Source organism: Coffea arabica, chromosome 4c (assembly GCF_036785885.1).
Source record: "Coffea arabica cultivar ET-39 chromosome 4c, Coffea Arabica ET-39 HiFi, whole genome shotgun sequence".
Taxonomy (NCBI): Eukaryota; Viridiplantae; Streptophyta; class Magnoliopsida; order Gentianales; family Rubiaceae; genus Coffea; species Coffea arabica.
In genome coordinates this window covers 51,449,958-51,471,017 of record NC_092316.1, presented here as the reverse complement: position 1 = coordinate 51,471,017, position 21,060 = coordinate 51,449,958, and the positions used below count along the sequence as shown (strand labels likewise).

The 21,060-nt window shown below is 34.1% G+C and overlaps 1 protein-coding gene across 2 annotated transcripts; it reads left to right on the top strand.

The window, feature by feature from the left end:
* The first annotated feature begins 18,178 nt into the window (after positions 1 to 18,178).
* Positions 18,179 to 19,429, top strand: LOC140005008 (uncharacterized). 2 transcript variants are annotated; one of them, XM_072045079.1, is made up of 4 exons: positions 18,179 to 18,490; positions 18,599 to 18,669; positions 19,086 to 19,183; positions 19,291 to 19,429. In XM_072045079.1, the coding sequence occupies exons 1-4, from the start codon at positions 18,462 to 18,464 to the stop codon at positions 19,426 to 19,428; spliced, it is 336 nt and encodes a 111-aa protein (XP_071901180.1). In that variant the 5' UTR covers positions 18,179 to 18,461; the 3' UTR covers position 19,429. The 2 variants fall into 2 exon arrangements, with proteins under 2 accessions (XP_071901180.1, XP_071901181.1); XM_072045080.1 differs by lacking the exon at positions 19,291 to 19,429 and having other exon boundaries at positions 19,086 to 19,259.
* Positions 19,430 to 21,060: the final 1,631 nt, after the last annotated feature.

Sequence of the window (21,060 nt, the reverse complement as noted above, 5' to 3'; positions counted from 1 at the left end):
TTTGGTTGGGTCATGTGCCAAGCCTGATGCTTTGGAGCTAAAAATGATTGAGAAGAATGTGAAAAGGTGGAAAGAAGGATGAATCAAAACATCTTGTTGCAGGTGGTAGCAGTCACAGCTTTGATAAAGAGAAAACCAAATCTAAATATGCACCAGTTACCAATGGGTCCATCCATCTTCACAGCTTGGAAAAGGGGCTTATGTCCCCCAGGAAATTCAAAGAAAGTTCAGAGGACTGGAATAGTCGAACTCTCAGGTTTTCCTTGATAGGAGTTCTTAGGTGAAACCAAAGTCATCCATTATAGTTGAGACGCAAGACAAGTTGATTAAGGATGGTTGTTATTTGACTGGGAGAAAACAAGACAAAAATACCCAGTTTGAAAACATGGACAAAGATCAAAACAGTCATGGACAGTTAAGTAGAGATAAAATGATCATGGCAGCCCATGCTTTAATGGACTTGAGCAATGCTAAATCTACACTTAAAACAGATGTTGCTAGATCTAGATTGTCAAGGTTGAACTCTATAGTAGGTTTATCTCCTTTACCTCAGTCCAATAATTTGTGGAACATGGCCTCAGTGAATGTCCTAGCCAAGTGCTCAAGTCCATAGAGCTATTTGAGGAGCAATACATCAATCTTTTGCAAGAACAGAACAATGAAATCAGGAAAGAGAAGGAGCAGATCAGATGATTGATGTAAAAGCAGTCACGATTCTAAAGAAAGAAGAAAAGTGGTTCAGTACTACTAGAGAAGTTGGATATTCTTAGTGTTTAAATTGGTAATCAATTTGAGTATGGAGTTGAACAAAAGCAAGTTTAGTCCTATATTGAAATCGATCACCAATTTCAACACCAGGGATTTCTCCAAATTCTCTAGTAGTATTGAGCCAGTTTCCTTCTTTCTTTAGAATCGTGGCTACTTTTATTAATCCTCTGATTTGCTCATTCTCTTTTCCTACTTTCATTGTTCTGTTCTTGCAAAAGATTCATGTATTCCTCCTCAAACAACTCTATGGACTTGAGTACTTGGCTGCGACTATCAATTTCAAGACATTTACCAGAGGCCATGTTCCACAAATTATTAGACTGAGGAAAAGGAGGTAAACTTGCTATATAGTTCAACTTTGACAATCTAGATCCAGTAACATCCATTTCAAGTACAGATTTAGCATTGCTTAAGTCCATTAAAGCATGTGCCACCATGATTGTTTCATCTCTACTTGACTGTCCATGACTATTTTGATCTTTGCCCATGTTTTCAAAGTGGGCATTTTTCTCTAGTTTTCCCCTGTTCAAATAAGAACCATCCTTAATCAGCTTGTCATGGGTTTCAACCATTCCAATGGATGACTTTGGTTCCATCTGAGAACTCCTATCAAGGAAAACCTGCGAGTTTGGCTGATCCTGTCCTTTGAATTTTCTTAGGGATATAAACCCTCTTTTCCAAGCTATGAAGGTGGATGTCCATTGGTAATTGGTACATGTTTAGATTTGGTTTTTTCTTTATCAAAGCCATCACTGCTACCACTTGTAGCCAGATGTTTTGATTTCTCATTCTCCTCGGCACATGACCCAACCAAATTTGCTTTGCTTCTTGAATCATTTGATGGTAAAATTCTAGAAGTTTTGGCAGGTGCTGTTAGGAATTTGGCTTGATTTCTTTTATGGAAATAACTAATTTCTAATTATTTAGTTATTTGGAATAGTTGCCAAATTATTTCATATTTTGTATTTGTTTAGGAATTAGAAGTTATTTTCTATTCTGTACAACTCTAAGAATTAGCATTGGTTTTCTATTGTTATTTGGTTCTTGGCCAAATAATATTCTCTATAAATAAGTAGATTGACATTTTACAAAGACACGCAAGAAAATGGTAAGAGAGTTTTTATTAGGCGAGAGGGTTGTACAAGAGTTGGATTTGGGAATTAAGTTGTAATCTTGTAGTACTTTTTCTCTCATAATAAGAACAAGTTTTACTTTCCATGGACGTAGGTTTGGTGATTAAACCAAACCACATTAATTCTTTTGCATTACTCATTGTTCGCGCTATTTGTTATTTTTTTATTAAGTTGTTGATCTTTTTCTATCTCAAATAGTTGACTTGATGCCCTAACAAGTGGTATCCGAGCTATGTTGGGGTTCTGGTTAACTATTTGAGATTGAGTGATTGGTGGTATACCATGAGGTTTGGAAATATAAATTTTCGACTAAACCGTTTAATGGAATTATAAGTTTCACTCTTTGATAAAGAAAAGTGAAGGATATTCTAGTTTAACAAGGCTTGGCAAAAATGTTGAACGGTAAGAATAAGAAACCAGAGAGCATGAAGGATGATGAATTTGAAGAATTGGACGCAGAGTGTGTGAGTATGATTCGGCTCTATGTTACAGACAACATTATAAACAATGTGATAGACGAGAAAGATTATGCAGTAGTCCTTTAGAAAAAATTGAAAAAACTTTATCGGGATAAAAGTTTATCCAATTAATTGCATCTGAAGTAGCAACAGTATAAGTTAAAGATGGAGAAGGGTGGCAGCTGCATAGATCACATGAATACATTCAACGCAATTTGAGATCAACTCCAAAAAGTTGATGTCCAAATTGAGAAAGAAGATAAGGCTCTTTTAGTTCTTACCTCAGTTTCTGATTCTTACAAACGTGTCATGATGACTATATTGTACGGAAAGGGCACTTTAGAGTTCAAGAATGTACAATCATCTTTGTTGGATCATGAAAAATAAAAAAAAAAGGCAAACTAGGATTTGACATAGAAGCTGTGTTAATTTCTTGAGATGAGAATAAAAGAGAAAAAAAAATTTGACAGTAAATCTAAGGTAAGTGGTTCAAAAATTAAGAGAAATAGTGGAGTCTAATGTTTTGATTGTTATCAGTTTGACTATATCAGAAGATATTGCCCTCATCGAAAGAAAAATGATGATGAGCATGATGATGTTACTGGATATGTAATAGGTGAAGATATTCTCACAATCTCCAAAGGTAATAATACTTTTTCTCTTGATGGTTGGATTCTGGATGTGTTTCACATGTTTGCTCCAGGTTTTGATATTCTCCAAAGAAAGAATGTAGGTTTTGTATCTATGGGTGATGGATCTACTTGTGAAGTCCAAGGTATTGAAGTAGTGAAAATCAAAATGTTGAATGGAGAGATTCACTCTTTGGATGATGTGGCTTATGTTTCAAAGTAATGAAAGAATCTAATCTCTTTGAACCAGTTAGACTCCGGGAGCTACCACTTTTCGGCTGTAGGTGGAGTCTTGAAAATCACAGTAGCGAGATGATCTTGTTCATGGGGGAAAAGTATGGTAATGTACACCATTTGATTACCTTAACGGGTTGGAAGCGTAGCGCAAGAAAAGGTTACAAGAACACTTCCAAATTGCAAATGATGGTGAGAGGAAAAATCCTATTGTGGGAGAGGGTAAATTGAGATCCCTCTCACGAGTCAACTAGATGTTGGACTTGGTTAGCTAAACATGTACATTTGCCAATTGAATCAATTGAAAACAAAGCTGTATTGATTCGAGTGTGTAACTAGGCGCTAAGGTATTTGGTGATAAAAAGGCAAATGGGATTTTTTGGATGGTTTGCTATGTTTGCTAAAAGAAATATTTGCCAAGGTGGAGATTTGTTTGAAAATTAGATTTATTTCTTTTAGTTAAGTTCCTTATTTTATGTGAAAATAACTAATTTTTTAATTATTTAGTTACTTGGAGTAGTTGCCAAGTTATTTCCTATTTCGTATTTGTTTAGGAATTAGAAATTATTTCCTATTCTATATAACTTTAGGAATTAACGTTGGTTTCCTATTATTATTTGGTTCTTGACCAATAATATTGTATATAAGATAGAATGGTATTTTACAAAGACACGAGAAAATGGGTGAGAGAATTCTTAGTAAATGAGAGGGTTGTACAAGAGTTAGACTTGGGAATCAAATTGTACTCTTGTAGTATTTTTTTCTCTCAAAACATCCTTGAATGTAGGCTTGGTAATTAAGTCGAACCACGTTAATTTTTGTGCGTTACTCATTGTTTGTGTTAGTTATTATTTTCTATTAAATTGTTGATTTTTTTTATCTCAAATAGTTGGCTTGATACTCTAACAGGTGCAACCTCAAATCTATCAGTTACTGGTTGGAGATATCTAGCTTAACATGCTTGTGATAGGTGTTGAAATCTCTTATAATGATGACTATCATAGTCAGCATATCATTTCCCAGTGTAAAACACCTTTCTAGGACTTTTCATCACTGCTGAAGGCAAATGTATCCTACTATTTTCAAATTCAACTTCTAAACAGGAATTCAATAACTTGAGGGAAACAACAAAACATACAAAAGAAGAATATTTTGAGGTTGTCAGATCACATTACAATCCATATCTCTAAATAGCTTGAAGCATACAAAATATGTAGTTCCACATGAATATTCATTCTCAGTGATAAAAGAAGACGGATAACAAATAATCATATGAATGATAGTAACACTCACATCTTGAACGAGAAAAAAACATAAACTCAGCATTTCACATTACAAGCATTAAGAGAGTATAGCAACAACATTAGATGAAAAACATGTTTCTAAGCCACGTTGTATTTAATTAAGATAGATAGAGCTTTATCAATTACTGATAGTATATCCAATAAAATTTCTCTATCACCTTTCTTTCTTTTCAAAGGGATTGCAAAGTAGCCAAGTTTCTTTTAAACAAAAGGTAAAAGGTCACAAATTAGCAAAGGTTAGCAGAAAAGCAATGAATGAAAATATAATTTCGTTACAAGATTTCCTTCAAAAAGATAATAAAAAATGCAATATTTTTGTGAAAGGAGTATTTTAGGAATATGTAAATAAAGGTGGCACATGCAATGGAATTGAATAATGCAGACAAAGTAATTAAAAGTGGCAATCTAATATAACGACAGATACAAGTTTCAACTGCTTATGTTAATATGAAATTCGGCATGGGTAAGAGTAAATTTATTGCTTTTGACATAAGAAGAATTGTGATAAAGATGAATATGATTTGTTTTGGAATTATGAATGTAATGTATGTTCTGCGCTATGAACTTGTGGTTTCTTGGTTATTATCTTTGAAACTAGTTCCACCACTTCTGTCTGTCTGGCCTATCTAACGGAACAAAAGAATTTTCTGTCTGTCTAGCCTATCTAGCAGGACAAATAGTTAGGAACCTTCTGTCTGACCTACCTGACGGGACAAATAGTCAGGATTGGATATCCCATCGTTGATAGAGACTGAGACTTCATGAGTTTATTGTGATAAATTATTAACTATTGAATTTGTATAATTATGTACTCTTATGGCAGTTGTGTTTTAAAATTTATTATGATATTAACTTACTCATACTGGTGGATGAGTACCTGAGTTACTTATTAGGCAAGTGATTTACTCACTTTATTTGTTAATATTTTTAGCAAAGGATGCATTATATGAGAAGATACATGATCAAGTACGAGAGCTTCTAGAGAAAACAAAATGCTTGTTTAGATGAGCTTTACTTTGGTTGTTTGTTTGGTAACTTTTATATATAGAATTAGACTATGGCAATGAATGGTTGTATTTTATATGATAGGTTGAACTTGAGTTCTATCTTGCTTATTGCTAATCACTATGGAGGCATAAGGTATGAAGATTTAGAACTGAGTATAAGTTTTAGTTATTTTAGATTTGATTCGAGATAGGGTGATGTTGTGTCCTAGTTTTGGGGCGTGACAAGAAAGACTACACAACTTATTCATGCTGAATCATGCCCCAACCACACTGATAATCAATTGTAGAAATGAATCAATACCCCAAAATCACTAAACCCACAAAAACCAATAGCAAGCAACTAAAACTAGATCCCTGATTACACACAGGTTACCAATCAATAACCAAATCAACAACAATAGTGAGGCTCCCATAGTAACATTTGATCACACAGTAAGAAGCAGAATCAAAACAAAATCAAGAAAGAGTTGGTACAGTTTTAGCACATAATTCCTCTTTGACCCCCAAAAGGATGGTCTCGAAACAAAGTCATAATGCCTAACATACACTTAAAGAAACAGAAAAATCGATTGAAATTAGCACCACAACTTACAAAATTCCCAAGAAAAATAGATGGGTTCTAGACAGATTCAACCAAGAGCCACCCGAATTCCTGAAACAAAATGGCAAAATGAGTTGTACACCAAAAATTAGCACCAAAACTTACATAATTCCAACATAGTAATAAGCAAAATCTGTAAAAAAATAGAGTTAGAATAGGTTTCATATAGAATGCCTCCCAACCCCCAAAAAAATAGTCCCAAAACAAAATGCGATGCTTCATAATTAGTTAAAAACACAAAATTAAGAATAATTACCAAATATTGGCACCAAAACTTACAAAATTCCTAAGAAAAACAAGAGTTCTGAACAAATTTGACCAAGAGCAACCAAACTCCTGAAACAAAAAGAAAAATAATATTATTTATATTTTATTGTATCATTCATGCCATGCATGCAAAAAAAAAAACTAATAGAAATAGATCAAGAAATTGAAAACAACTGTATAGTGAACTTCTTGAAAGTGTTTTGAGAGAAAAGAAGCTAATGTAGCATTAAAATTGTGACAAAATGAAGAGATGGTGAGATTGTATTTTTGCGATGAAGAAGTTTTGCAAAGCTATATAGTAGTGGAGGTTACTACTACTATTAAATAGGCTTGTCTTATAGCGCCACAAGTAATGATTAGCTCACTTGATCGATGGATCAGCATTTGAGATTAAAGAATTGCATTGCATGCCAACTTTCTTTCTTCACTCTTCAGTGTCCACGTAGCTCTTCTTTTTCTGACACGAGTCACTGTTTTGAGATAGTTTATTTTGTTTCAAATCTCACACACTTGAAGATGGGATTACACACATACAAAAGTGTAAATGCTTTTGAATTCCTTATGCAATTAAAAGAATGGCAAGGATAAGTGAAACGTTTTCTTAGCAAAGAAAATTTTGTCTTTTTGTTTGGGAAATTTTGCATACCAAAGGATTTTGATGTATTTCTTCAATAAATTGTACTTGTATGAAAATGGATTTACTTTTGTTGAAGCAAGAAAATAAAGAAAATTTCCTATCACTTATGTGAAATTTCTAGGAAAAGAGGGAGAGATAAGAATGGAAGAAGTGATTAACTATTTGTGATTTTTGTACTTAACATGTGCTAGTTTATATAGATAGTTGCTTTTTAATTATTACTTCCGAAATATAATTTGTGTGATGCATGTATAATATATAGTATCTTACTTTTAGTAGTTTAATAATTACCAAATGCTTAATTATATATGCTATCTCGCTTTCAATAGTTTAGTTTAATAATGACTAAATGCTTATATGGTGAAAGCTCACTAGAGGCTAATTCCTTAAAATATAGGTCAAAAATAGCAAAACTATTGTTGTGACAAGATTACTTTCTAGATATATGCCTGCTGTGTTGATTATACACAGTAGGGCAAAAGCATTTTTTTTTAAACAAAATTAAAGTGTTGTCGTGCTAACTATTCATGGCAGCACTATAATTTAAAAAAAAAAATGACCATTGATTGGAATGGCAACAACTTTTTCAGGAACAACAGCTTTTTTTAGTTGCTTTTTTTTTAAAAAAAAAGTGTAAACCCTACAGTGCTGATTGTGCACAATAGGGTTTTATATATATATATATTTTTTTTTAAATATGATCGTTGTTGATCTAGCCTCTACGATCAACAGCTAGATCAACATCTGTCATATTTTCTTCTGTATAAGCAGACACCAAAAGTAAAAATCATTCATAACGTTTCATTTCATCTAGCTCTTTCTCTTTCTTTAAGCAGCTACTATATTCTCTGGCTCTTTCTCTTTCTTAAATCGTTCTCTCATCAAAGGTCACGTTTGGGGTTGCAGTAATTTTGGTAAAAAAGTACTTTTAGATGTTAAAAGTACTTTTAAGGCATTTGGTGAATATCATCCCATTAAATTAGGAATGGAGTTTTTGGTATTAAAACACTTTTAACAAAAGTTCAAATTTGGTGCTTTTAGAATAGTTTTTGTAATTTTAAAAAAAATATTAAATTTAATCATTTTATTTTTTATTATAAACTAAATAAATAAATAAATATATTTAAAAATTTTCAAATCACACATTATCCAATACAATAAGCACTTAAGTGAACTATATCTCTAAATAGTATAATTGAAAGTACTTGAGCACTTAATAAGTACTTTATTAAAAGCTCAATTGGGGGAGTAATTTTCAATAATTTACTGCAATCCCAAATGGGTCACTTTCTCTTGAGGCAAGTCAGACTCTTCAAAGCAATTAAGTCTTTGTCTTATGAATGTGTAATAAACGTTGCTTTAACCCAGGTTACCCAGGTTCTCTGGTGACAACCCGCCAACACGTGAGTCCTGATGCAACGTGGACAACTGATATGCATCACAATTGTGGTATGAAACTAGTATTGATGCTACATTATAATTCAACCATTTAGCTGCAGGAGGAGTTAAGAAACTCAAGTTGTCGAATGATTGCATGACGAAACTAGATATGGGACAGTTATTTGAGACCAAAGAACATGTAAAGTGGGAAGTGAAGTTGTGGTCCATAAAGAAACATAGAGAGTACAAAGTCCGAAAGATCACTCTAACAACTTGGTATGCTTAATACATGGCCTGCAATACCATACCTCTATGCAACTGGCAGTTTTGAGCAACCTTGCATAGTTCCTATAAGATGTGGATGATTATAACATTTGCTTATGAGTATATATGTGTTAGTGTGTGCAACAACAATGACCACAGTAAGTTAAGCAAGAACATAACTGCCAAGCATATTATCCCCCACATCGTCAATGGTTCATTGTTCAAAATCAAAGAAATCTAAACATCGGTAAAAAAGGAGTCCTACTATGATGTGTCGTGCAAGAAATATTAGTACGCTCGGCACAGGGCCATTGATATTATGTATGGTGACTTGCCGTCATCTATATCACAAATACCGATATATAGGCCGGAGTTGCAATGCTCCAATTTGGGCACGTTGGTTATTTGCGACCATTATCCACGGCACCCTTTCCAATACGATTTTTGATTACATATTTTGGGCATTTGCTCCTACTATCCAAGTTTTCGGTCATTTAAAACCCATTATTTATGTTAATGGTACCTTTTTGAAAAGGCATTGCCATGAAAAATTACCCATAACCATTAGATTTTATGCTTGCAACCATATGTTTCCTCTATCATTCACACTAGTAGATGGGGAGAGCAATCGAAATTGAAGTTGGTTCATGAGACTATTGCGCATTTACGTGCGATAATGTACAGAATATATGCATTACTTCATATCGATGCCATATAATCATCAATACATTGCAAACACTTCTAGAGTGAATGAAGCCATTAGTAGTCCACCAATTCTATTTGGCATATATGCAAAGCAATTTCACTCAAAAATTTAGGAACAAAAGATAATCCCTGTGGATATATATTATAGTACATATTTTTATGTTGCGTAATAGTTCGTTCAATCCCTTGGTGACGCAATATCAGTGTTATGTAGTCTTAAGAGGCTTTGTATGGGTAGTTGGGTTGGCAAATCAGTCTCACAAGTACAAGAAATTCATCAAAGTGGTTTTTAGCTTGAATCCAGAAGCATATGGATGGTTGATGGGTGTCTTGCATACACTCGAATAATGGGCATTGTACAAAGACGGTAGGTATCATTAGGGCCACACATCTACAAACATGGCAAAATGCTTTAATAATTTACTGAGAGATGCTCGTTTGTTATCAATTACTGCATGTATTTGCTTCACGTTCAACTAAACAAGGATCTATTCATAAAAAATCACAAGATGGCCTAAGATCAGATGTACTCACTACCCACTCCAGTATTATAGGTGAGAGAAATATATGAAAATTGAGCAAAAGGGTCGAGTGTGCACAATTCAAGTGTATGACTACAGTCCCATATCATTCATTTCGTATCTTTTCATCATGTCTTTCTTAAAATTAGCAATTATCTTCTCTTTGTTACCAATGTAAAGCAAATCATCAATATATAAAACAACAATGAGAACATTTGAGTTACCTTGAGTTTTCACATATAAGATTGGCTCATTTTTGCTCTTCTTGAATCCTTCCACCATGAAGTAAGAATCAATTTGACTATATCAAGCCCTTGAAGCTTGATTCAATCCATACAATGCTTTCTTCAACTTGTAAACTTTGTCTTCTTCTTCTTTGACAAAGCATTGAGGTTGTTGAATATACACCTTTTCTTTCAAATTTCTATTCAAAAATGCATATTTGACATCAAGTTGATAGATATTCCAACTTTTTGGGCTACTATGGCAATGAGAGTTCTAATTGTATCAATTCTTGCAGTCAGTGCAAAAGTTTCATTGTAATCAATTTTGGGCTGCTGTGAATAACACTTGCAACAAGTCTTGCCTTCTTCTTTTGGATTGAATCTTCTAGATTTAGTTTGACTTTATAAATCTACTTGACACTAATGATTTTCTTGTCTTGAGGCTTCTCAACTAGTTTCCAATCTTGTTCTTTTCAATTGCACGGATCTCCTCTTCTGTTGCCTTCCTTCAATCTTTTCTCCAAATGTTTTTTCAAAATTTTCTGATTCAAGAATGCACAAGTTGCATCGTGCATACAAATCACTCAAACTCCTCATTTTTTTTAGATTTGAGCTTGGAGAACTTGAGTTTGAACTTGAAGATGAAGGTGAATTGCTTGTTGGAGTTGAATGGTCATCACTTTTTTCTTCATTTGCTGAATTTTCTTCTTTTTCGTGATGCCAAACAACCTACTTTACAATCTTTTTCTCAGCCCAATTCCAAGTAGCATTTTCATCAAACACAACATCTCGACTAATGATGACTTTGTTAGTTTTCAAATTAAACAATCTATAACATTTAGACTTGGAGTTATAATCAGCAAAAATACATTTTTCATTTATTTCATCAAATTTGTACCTCCTTTCTTCTAGAATTTGAGTATAGCAAATGTTCCTAGAATTTCAGGTGTTTCTGGATTTTGTACCTTCTTTCTTCTGGAATTTGAGTATAGCAAATGTTCCCAGAAACTTTCAGGTGTTTCATTGAGGGCTTCCTTCCACTCCATGCTTCAATTGGAGTTTGATTCCACACGGTATTCATAGAATTTCAATTGAGTAAATATACAGCTATATAAACGGATTCAACCCAAAATTCCTTTGGCAAATCTTTGTCATGCAATATAGATTTTGCCATCTCTACCACGATTTGGTTCTTTCTTTCCAAAACTCCATTTTGTTATGGTGTGTAGCCAATGGTCAGCTACCTTTCCAAGCCTTCATCTTCACTAAATTTTCGAAATGCATTTGAGGTATACTTCTTGTCACAATCACTATTCAATATCATGATGTAATGGCCACTTTGTTTTTCAACAAGGCTTTTGAATTTCTTAAAAAATTGAAAACACCTCAGATTTTTCTTTCATAAAATAAACCCAAGTTATTCTTGAAAAACCATCAATAAAAATGATGAAATACTTGTTACCTATTTAAGAAGTTGTTCTCATAAGCCCACAAACATCTGTATGAATTAGTTCCAAAATTTTCTTAACGTGCCATGTAACTTCTTTAGGAAATAGTTGCCGCTGCTGTTTTCCAAATGCACAACCTTCTCCTCAATTATTGATAAATCGTATGCCATCCTTTTTTGTTAAAGCGCTTTGAGACTGTGAAAATTCAAATAGCCAAACGTCTTAGGCCATAGCCATGAAACTCCATTGACATGTGCTTTGAAGGCTTGATTTTCACAATGGCTGAAGTTGATTGGAAAACTTTGGTTGCCTTGCGTTTTGATTTTCGTAACAAACTATCTACCATCCATTTCGTCATAGATGCTACACTCATAATCATCAAAGGTAAGTACATATTTATGCTCAAGAAGCAATCCAAAACTCAATAAATTTTGGTCAAAATCAGGAATAAATAAAACATCACAAATGAACTTTGTACCTTGTTTGGTTTGGGCTCCAATGGTTCCCAATCCTTCTACTTGAGCTATGACTTCATTTCCCATCTTCTCTTTAGTTTTTATAGATTCATCCAAGTCAACAAAAATGTATTTATCTCTTATTATGTGATTGCTACAACTGCTATCAAGGTACCACAAATCATTCTTGACTTCATTGGCCATGTAGAAAGTATAGAATAAATTTCCTTCTCCTTGATGTTCTTTTGAAAATCATGCTTGTTGATTGGTCTTGAACCTGCAATCCTACTCAGTATCGCCAAATCTCTTGCAGTAGAAGCACTTTGGTTTGCCTTTGTGCCAATAGTCTTTCTCAATATGATTGTTCTTGTCATAATAGTTGCAAGGCTATGAATTTTTACCATTAAAGTCTCTTTGAAGGTTGTTTCTTCCTTTTCTTCTTGAATTTTTGTCTGTACATTTTTCACAGCCATATCTACCACCTCTTCCATAGTTGCAAGATGTCTCTCCTTCATTGTTCTTGGGACTAAATTTCAATTTTGGTTGAAAAGCACTTTCAACAGATTTTTTAGCATGTCTAACCATCGTTTTCTTGTGAGCCTTCAAAGATCCCACCAACTCTTGAACACTTAGTGAGGAAATATTTTTTGTCTCCTCAATTATGCATACCATTTGATCAAATTTTGGGGGCAAACTATCAAGAATCTTCTCAATAAATTCTACTGGCACTAATTTCTTAACCAAAAGTTTTCATTTCATTTACAATTTTGGTGGTCTTTGTGTAGTAATTTTGAATACTTTCAACATCACTCATCTTCAAATTTTTCAGATCTCTTCTAAGAGTTTGAACAGTAACATTGTTTACCTTGAAGTTTCCTTGGAACTCATTTTGTAGAATATCCCATGTTTCTTTGGCATGATCAGCTCCCATGATTCTTGAGAAGACATTCAAACTCACATCTTGCTGGATTATGAAAGAACTTTCACTTTTTTTTTTCTATGCTCATTCCGTGCGGTTAATTCTTGATTGGCGAGACCTTCTCACTTTCCGATTCTCTATAACCATTCTCTACGTATCCCCACAACTTGTGATCTGAAAATTGTTCTCATTTTTACGTACCAATAGACATAGTGATTGAAGAATATGGGAATTGGAGGATCATCACTACTATGATTAACCATCTTGTGTAGTTGAAAATCTCTCAAATTTTTCTGATTTTAGGAGATGGCCTAAGGATGTGAAACCTTAGTTCTGATTCCAATTTTGTTGGATATTAGGCCAAGAATTGAAAAGAGAATTTTGAGTAGAGGCTAATTCATTGATTCATTTATCTCATAATCATCTTAGAACTTAAAAGACTCGTTTATACTTGTGAGTAAGTCATTCTAGACTCATTGAAATAGATAAAGATTATTCTAAACAAGTCAATTGCCAACTAACTTATTAACTTGACTTTCCAACTAACTAATTAATTAAACACATTACTCAAAAGCATATAAAATATGTAGTCCTACAGGAATACTACTATTCATCCCTTGTGACTAAAGAAGATGGATAACAGATAATCATATGAATGATGGTAACACTTACACCTTGAATGAGAAAAAAAAAACATAAAATTAGCATTTCACATTACAAGCATTAAAAGATTATAGCAACAAAACCAGGTGAAAAGCATGTTTCTGTACTATGTTGACTCTAATTAAGATAGATAGAGCTCTACGAATTATTGAAATTAGATCCAAAAAAATTTCTCCCCCGTCTTTCTTCCTTTCAAAGGGATTGCAATGCAGCCAAGTCTCTTTGAAACAAAAGGAAAAAAAGGTCGTAGAGTAACAAAGGTCAGTAGAAAAACAATGGCTAAAAACACAATTTTATGGAAAGATTTCCTTCAAAAAGATAACAAAAAATACAGTAGGTTTGTGAAAGGAGTGTGTTTGGGAATATGTAAATAAAGATGACACGTGCAATGGAATTGAATAAAGTAGACAAAGTAATTAAAAGTAGCAATATAACATAATGGCAATACAACGGAAGCCTGTCGTATTCAAAATGGTGCTCAATTATCTTCTGATGTAGGTGGATATATCAGGACATAGGCAAAAATAGATGGATTCATTTGTGTGTGCGGTCCGAAAGAACCAAATGACCTCAAACATATATTTAAAGAATTAATCTTACATATATCAACAGTATATATATTCATTGATATAAATGCATGCCATCTAATTCTAAATTAAATTTGACCATTAATTCTTTGACATATATGGCACGTATATATCTAGCTAGTGTATGTATTATTATTGTATACAAGATTAACCTATATTTAGTGGTCAGAAAAGAACTCTTAAAGTCTTCCTCGATGTTAGATTCAAGGTTCAAATCCTGTATCTGACAGTTAGTAGCAAGAAGAGTCTGGAGAGGGACAGGATAGTAAACAAAAAAGGGATTAACCTATATTTTAATTATATATATCATAACAAAATGAAAATGCTACCTACAACAATATATCCTAATGTGTTTTTGAATTTTAAATAAAAATTTGATAAGTTTATATAATTCAATATTACTTAAAAATTAACATTGTAATTTAAATTAGAAAAAAAATTCATGAAAGCAGGTACACTTGTCCAAATTATTTTGAAGTTCAAAAAAAAATCTTAGCAAATTTTTGAGTATCAAATTTAAGTCTAAAAAGATTAAAAAAAACTTTTAAGAAGGTAAAAAGGAAAAAAGCATTAAAAATCCCAAAAAAATCCAGTTTTTTCTAATTTTCTACTGGTTTTGACTAGGTTTGACCAGTCAATTGCCAACCAATATAATCATACCTTAACTAAATCCTTGCTTGTTAAATTCAATAAATCGAAGATTTGGTGGAACTCAATACTGCTTCCAGGAAGAGAAAGAAATGCCACTGACTCTTTTCCTGGAGGTAGCTCTTCTTTTAAATCTAATCCGAGGGATTAGCAAAAGAGTCATATAAATGGTTTCAGAACATGAGTGACTCCAAACTGAAAGAAATTATAAGTACAAAAGAAGTCCTTTGAAGGTCTAAGCATCTGAAATTGTATCTGAAATTTCCCAGGTATTTAATACTTCAGATTTGAATTTTCTTTGGCTGGTAAGAAATTGTTGTTCAAGGCAATGAACTTCCTGTTAAGCATAAATTTGCATTGTATGCACTATTCTATCGGTATAGGAATAGTGAAGTTTAATTTGCTGGTTGCTCTTATTAAATCTGCAAAGCCTCTCCCTCCATTTTTTCTTGAAAGTCCATAGAGAACTTTGAATCACCAAGCAAAATATTTTAATCTTCTCATCACACGAGATACTGAAAACATCTATAAAAATCACCAGCAAACTTACAAGTTTGCATAAGAGAGGCTCAAGATTCTTTAAACATCGTGTTGCTAGTGCCTAACAGCAATGATGTCAGATTTCAAGTAGTACTGGCACAATGGAAAAAACCATTAATCGAAAATAAGACACAAAAACTAGACGAAACAATTAAGTTAATCCGAAAGAACTTAAATGGATATCTTCTCTACAATTTTTTTTTAAAAAAAGGGTTAGTCCAACTTAAACAAGGGATTGTGTATGTACATGTTACATTCATTAACAACAAATCTAAGGCAGATAAACTTGGTCTTGGCAGCAAATCTCATGCCTGCGGGAAAGAGGCTCCTTTCTGATAGGAGCCCCTCGCCTTGGTAATAGTACCTCCTCCGCCTTTGCTCCTAGTAGAATCATTCGCCTTGGGATGCGACCTTTCCCTCTTGCAGCTGCTGCTGGAGCCACCATGATTTTGGTTCCTTACCATTGTGAACTTGAACGCCAGCTTTCCATATTCATCTCTCACCCTATCGCAGGAGCTCACCTTATACAATCCTAGATAAGTGTATCTAAGGCCAGTCCCATTGTTCACGCCCAAGGGATTAGGTGCCTCAGGAGATTGATGACAACGTACAACTCTCACAGGAAGATCTGCTAGCATGCTAGTCTTCAAGGCCAGGTTACCGCGTTTAAGTTCTTGGTCCTCCGCCTTTTTCTTGTAAATCTCTGGATTTCCGCCTTCGCCTGTGTAGATGAACACGTCTGGAGATCTCCTCTCATTATTGTAGCGACCAGAATCGACAATGCATGTTGCAAAGAGTTTGCTCCCAATTTTTATGTAGTCGATCCCAGCAGAAAGTTGGGTATGGAGCCCAACAATAGCAAGTTCAGCCCTATACTGAAATTGATCGCCAATTTCAACACCAGGGATTTCTCCAACTTCTCTAGTGGTATTGACCCACTTTCCTTCTTTCTTTAGAATCATGGCTGCTTTTATATCAATCCTCTCATTTGCTCCTCTTTTTTTCTTGCCTTTTGTGCTCTGTTCTTGCAAAAGCTTCATGTATTGCTCCTCAAACAGCTGGATGGACTTGAGCACGTGGCTGCGACTACCAACTTCAGGACATCCACCAGAGGCCATGTTCCGCGAACTATTCGACTGAGGAAAGGGAGAGAAACCTGCTATGGAGTTCAACTTTGACAATCTGGATCCAGCAACATCTGTTCCAAGTGAAGATTTAGCACTACTCAGGTCCACTAAAGCATGTGCTGCCATGATCGTTTCATCTCCACTGAACTGCCCACGACTATTTTGATCTTTGCCCATGTTTTCAAAGTGGGCATTTTTCTCCTGTGATAGGGCATTTTTCTCTTTGCCCATGTTAGCTACTGCACCATTGGAGACATCTAGCTTAGAGCGCTTGTGATAGGGCTGAAATCTCTTATAATGATGATGACTCTCATGCCCAGCAAGTCGCCCAATGTCAGACATCCTTCGAGGACTTCTCATCACTGCCAAAAGCAAATTCAGCTTCTGAGCAGGAACTCAAAAACATATCAGACCATATCTCTAAACAGCTTAATGCACACAAAATATGTAGTCCTACAGAAATGCTACTATTCATTCCTTGTGATGAATTAAGATGGATAGCATATAATCATATGAATAGTAGTAACACTTACACCTTGAATGAGAACAAACATAGAATCAGCATTTCACATTACAAGCATTAAGAGATTTTTGCAACAAAACTAGGTGAATCTAATTAGGATGGACAGAGCCCTATCAATTACTGAAAGTAGATCCAACAAAATTTCTCCATCGCCTTTCTTCCTTTTCATAGGGATTGCAAAGCAGCGAAGTTTCTTTTAAACAAAAGGGAAAAAGGTCACAAAGTAACAAAGGTCAGTGGGAAAACAATGACTAATAATACGATTTCATGAAAAGATGATAAAAAATGCAATATTTTTGTGAAAGCAGTATGTTTGGGAATATGTAAATAAGGGCGACGCGCAATGAAATTCAACAAAGCGGACAAGTAATTAAAAATGGCAATTAACACAACGTGGATGCGAAGATGGTGTGCCATTTTCAAAAAATATAGGTAGATATATTACGATATAGGTAAAAACAGATGGACTCCAATTACTCATTAAGGAGCCAATTGCACACTTGACGACCCTAGGATCTGGACCTCTTTCACCACACCATAATGCCAAAATGGCGATTTAAGAATTCTTACTTGCCTGCCTTAAAGAAAACCTCCCATTTAAAAAAAAAAAAAAAAACTAACAATATGCAATTTCAGCTCTAGGGAGTATGCAAGTCTTTACTACCAAAACACTGATTAGCCAATAGAAGGAATGTAAATTACATATTACAACATTGTCAACAATATTGTTGTGTTCAAAAGTGGAAAGTCAATGACTTTGAAGATACATTCATGAAAAGATTTGCTTCAAAAAATGTACTCTTAAATGCAATTTCATGAAAAGATTTCCTTCAAAAATATATTCATATATGCATTTTTTTTGGTGAAAATATTACTTTTGGGAATATATAAATAAAGGCAGCACGCACAATGAAATTGACTAAAGATAGACAAAGGATTAAAAGCAATAGTAAAAAAATTGGCCGCTACAATATAGTATGTCATTTCCAAAAACATGTTCCTATAATTCACAATATAGGCAGATATATAGCCGTAAAGGGGAAAAAAAAAAAAAAAAGGTGGACCCCATTGACTCGCGAAGGAGCTAATTGCAAACTCGATGATAGTAAAGATCCAAACTTCTTTCATCATGCCATGGCGCCATAACGGTGATTTTGAAATACTCGTCTTCACACCATGATGGCATAGCGCAAACTTCAAAATTCTCGTGTGCGCGCCATGGCAAGATAACAGCGATTTCAAAATCCTCATTTATGTGCTTCCTTTGGATGGAGAGAAAAGGACAGAAAAAAAAGTGACCAGAGAAAGCCGTACCATTTCCTTCGTTTGAGAGTTTTAACATGGACAGAAGAGAAAGGAAATGAACGGATAGGACCCCTTCCAATTGGTGAAAATTTTTCCACCCAAAAGTGGGAAGAAATGGACGGAAACTTGCTGGGCGGCAAAAGGTATTTTTAATATGACATTTTTGTCCCTTAAAAGCTGATACAAAAATTTATTATTCCCAATATATCCTAAAGGTCATTTGTAAAACCACCGATTCATCATTTTCTCAGCTCTTACTTTCAATACTTCCAACTGGATTCACCTGGCTTTCTTCCGTTCAACACCCACAATTCAATAACAGGTATTTCTTTGACTCAATCTTTTCTTTCTTTCTTTCTTTGCTCAATCTTCTTTAGAAAATTATGGAAAAGGCATTTTTTTGTGTAGATTGTTATTGTTTATATTCTAAATTTTTTTGTTCATTTTCTGTATAAAATTCTTGCCTGCAGGAAATCTTGATCTTTATATTATTGATTTGTGATTATATCTTGTATGGTTATGGTACATGTAAGTTTCAGTGGTGATACATGAATATGAAATTTAAATGCATACATTCTGTTTGTTTATTTGCCTGTGTAAGCTTCAAAGTGTAAAATGATCAACACAGAGTCCATAAACAAAATATTTTATCTATGTTTATATGTTCCTGGCAAAGGTAGCGGTGTGGATGAATGAATTGGACTGTACTAAATTGTTAGTTTTTTTGTGCTTGGGCAGCCAGGTTGGTACTTGCACTAGGTGCTCAGGCAAAGCTTGAATCTGTGCCTGGTGCTGCAGAGTATGCATTGCCATTTTCTACTCTTGAAGATGCTCGCGTTAGTATATGTACTACTGGGCATTAGTTATTCAGTAATTACTTCAAATAGTAATGCAGCATGTAAATTACAATAATTGGTATTGTATTGGTCTTCTTGAAATTCAGATGGTTGATGAAAAACTTAGAGCATTAGAGTGCCAGAACTTTGGTAAGGACTCTCAAATACGTGTGGCTGTTTGGGATGTGGTTACTCTGGAGTTGAGCCAAAGTCCCCAGGCTCCCCCGAACGTATTGGCTATTTGAGAGTCCCAAGTTCTTATTTGATATTTGACTCTCAAATACGTTTATTGGAATGATTTTTCTTTAAAAAAAACAAAAAAAAAAGATCAAATGATGAAAACTTTCAATATTAAATGCCAAACGTCATGCTTGTCAGTGCATTAACCATCAACAAATAAAATTTTATAAACATTAGGATGGATCAAGTGGTGAAGAAGTGAAGATTGAGATAATCGAATATTTAGTGATAAACTTGAGTTTCAGCTTAGCAAAAACACTAGCTGAAACATGTATAATGGCATTTCCGGTCAATATCAAAATCATATGTCAAGAATACCTAAAAGATACTACAAGGACTTGAGGCGATTTACATGCATGCAAGAGAATCGAAGTCCAGCAAGAAATTTGTTGTATTATTCACCTTGTGGAAAAGCATATGCAATTGTTTTAGAAATTTGTCTTGTCCAAATATTCTATTTATGGGAACAAGAAAGCTAATTTTTGGACTTTGAATAACAAATAAAAAGGGCAAATATGTAAAGTTGTATTCTCATAAAATCCTTTCTTTCCATATCTCTCCAACTCTCAAATAAGAGAAAGATGTTTCTTTTCTTTTCTTTCATTAAACTCCCAAACGAAATATGCATCTTTTCCCTTCTCTTCCTTTCTTTCCTAAGCTATCTTTTCTTTTCTTTTCTCTTCTCTTCCTTCATAAACTCCAAAACTAAGCCTTAAAGAAAACTTGCATCTCAAAAAAAGTAAAAATAAAACAAGAAATCCAAAAAGATGTGCTCCACTCGACAATACTAAAGATTCAAACCTCTTTCATTGTGCCATGGCGCCATAATGACGATATTAAAATTCTTGCTTACCCATCCTAAAGAAAAAATTAAAAACAATAACAAAAAATCCAAAAACTTTAAACTTCAAAAGCCCCTTACACGTCTGCCATCACTAAGAAGACTGTAAAAACTTATTCATGCTAAATCATAGACCAACCACACACCAATCAATTAATCTATTGGATCAACTACAGAAATGGATCAGTATCCCAAAATCACTGAACCTACGAAAATCAAGAGGAAGCTACTGAAAATGGATCCCAAATTACACAAATATTTACCAATCAACGACCAAATCGACAACAATAGTGAGACCCGCAAAGTAACGTTTGCTCACACAGTAACAAGCAGAATCAAAACAAAATCAAGAAAGAGACGGTACAATTTTAGCAAAGAATGGTCCTTTAACCCGCAAAAGATGGTTCCGATACAAAGCCATAATGCCTAACATACACTTAAAAGAAATAGAAACATCACCACAAATTAGCACCGACACTTACAAAATTCCCAAGAAAAACAGAAGGATTCTGAACAGATTCAATCAAGAGCCGCCCCGATTCCTGAAACAAAACCAAAAAAAAAAAAAAAAAAGAGAGGTTGTACACAAGAAATTAGTGCCCAAACTTGCGAAATCCCAACACAGTAACAAGCAAAATCTGTACAAAACAGAGTTAGTACAAGTTTCGCATAGAATGCTTCCCAACCCCAAAAAATAGTCTCAAAACAAAACACATTGCTTAACAATCAGTCTAAAAAACACCAAAATTAAGAATGATCACCAAATATTAGCACCAAAACTTACGAAATTCCCTAG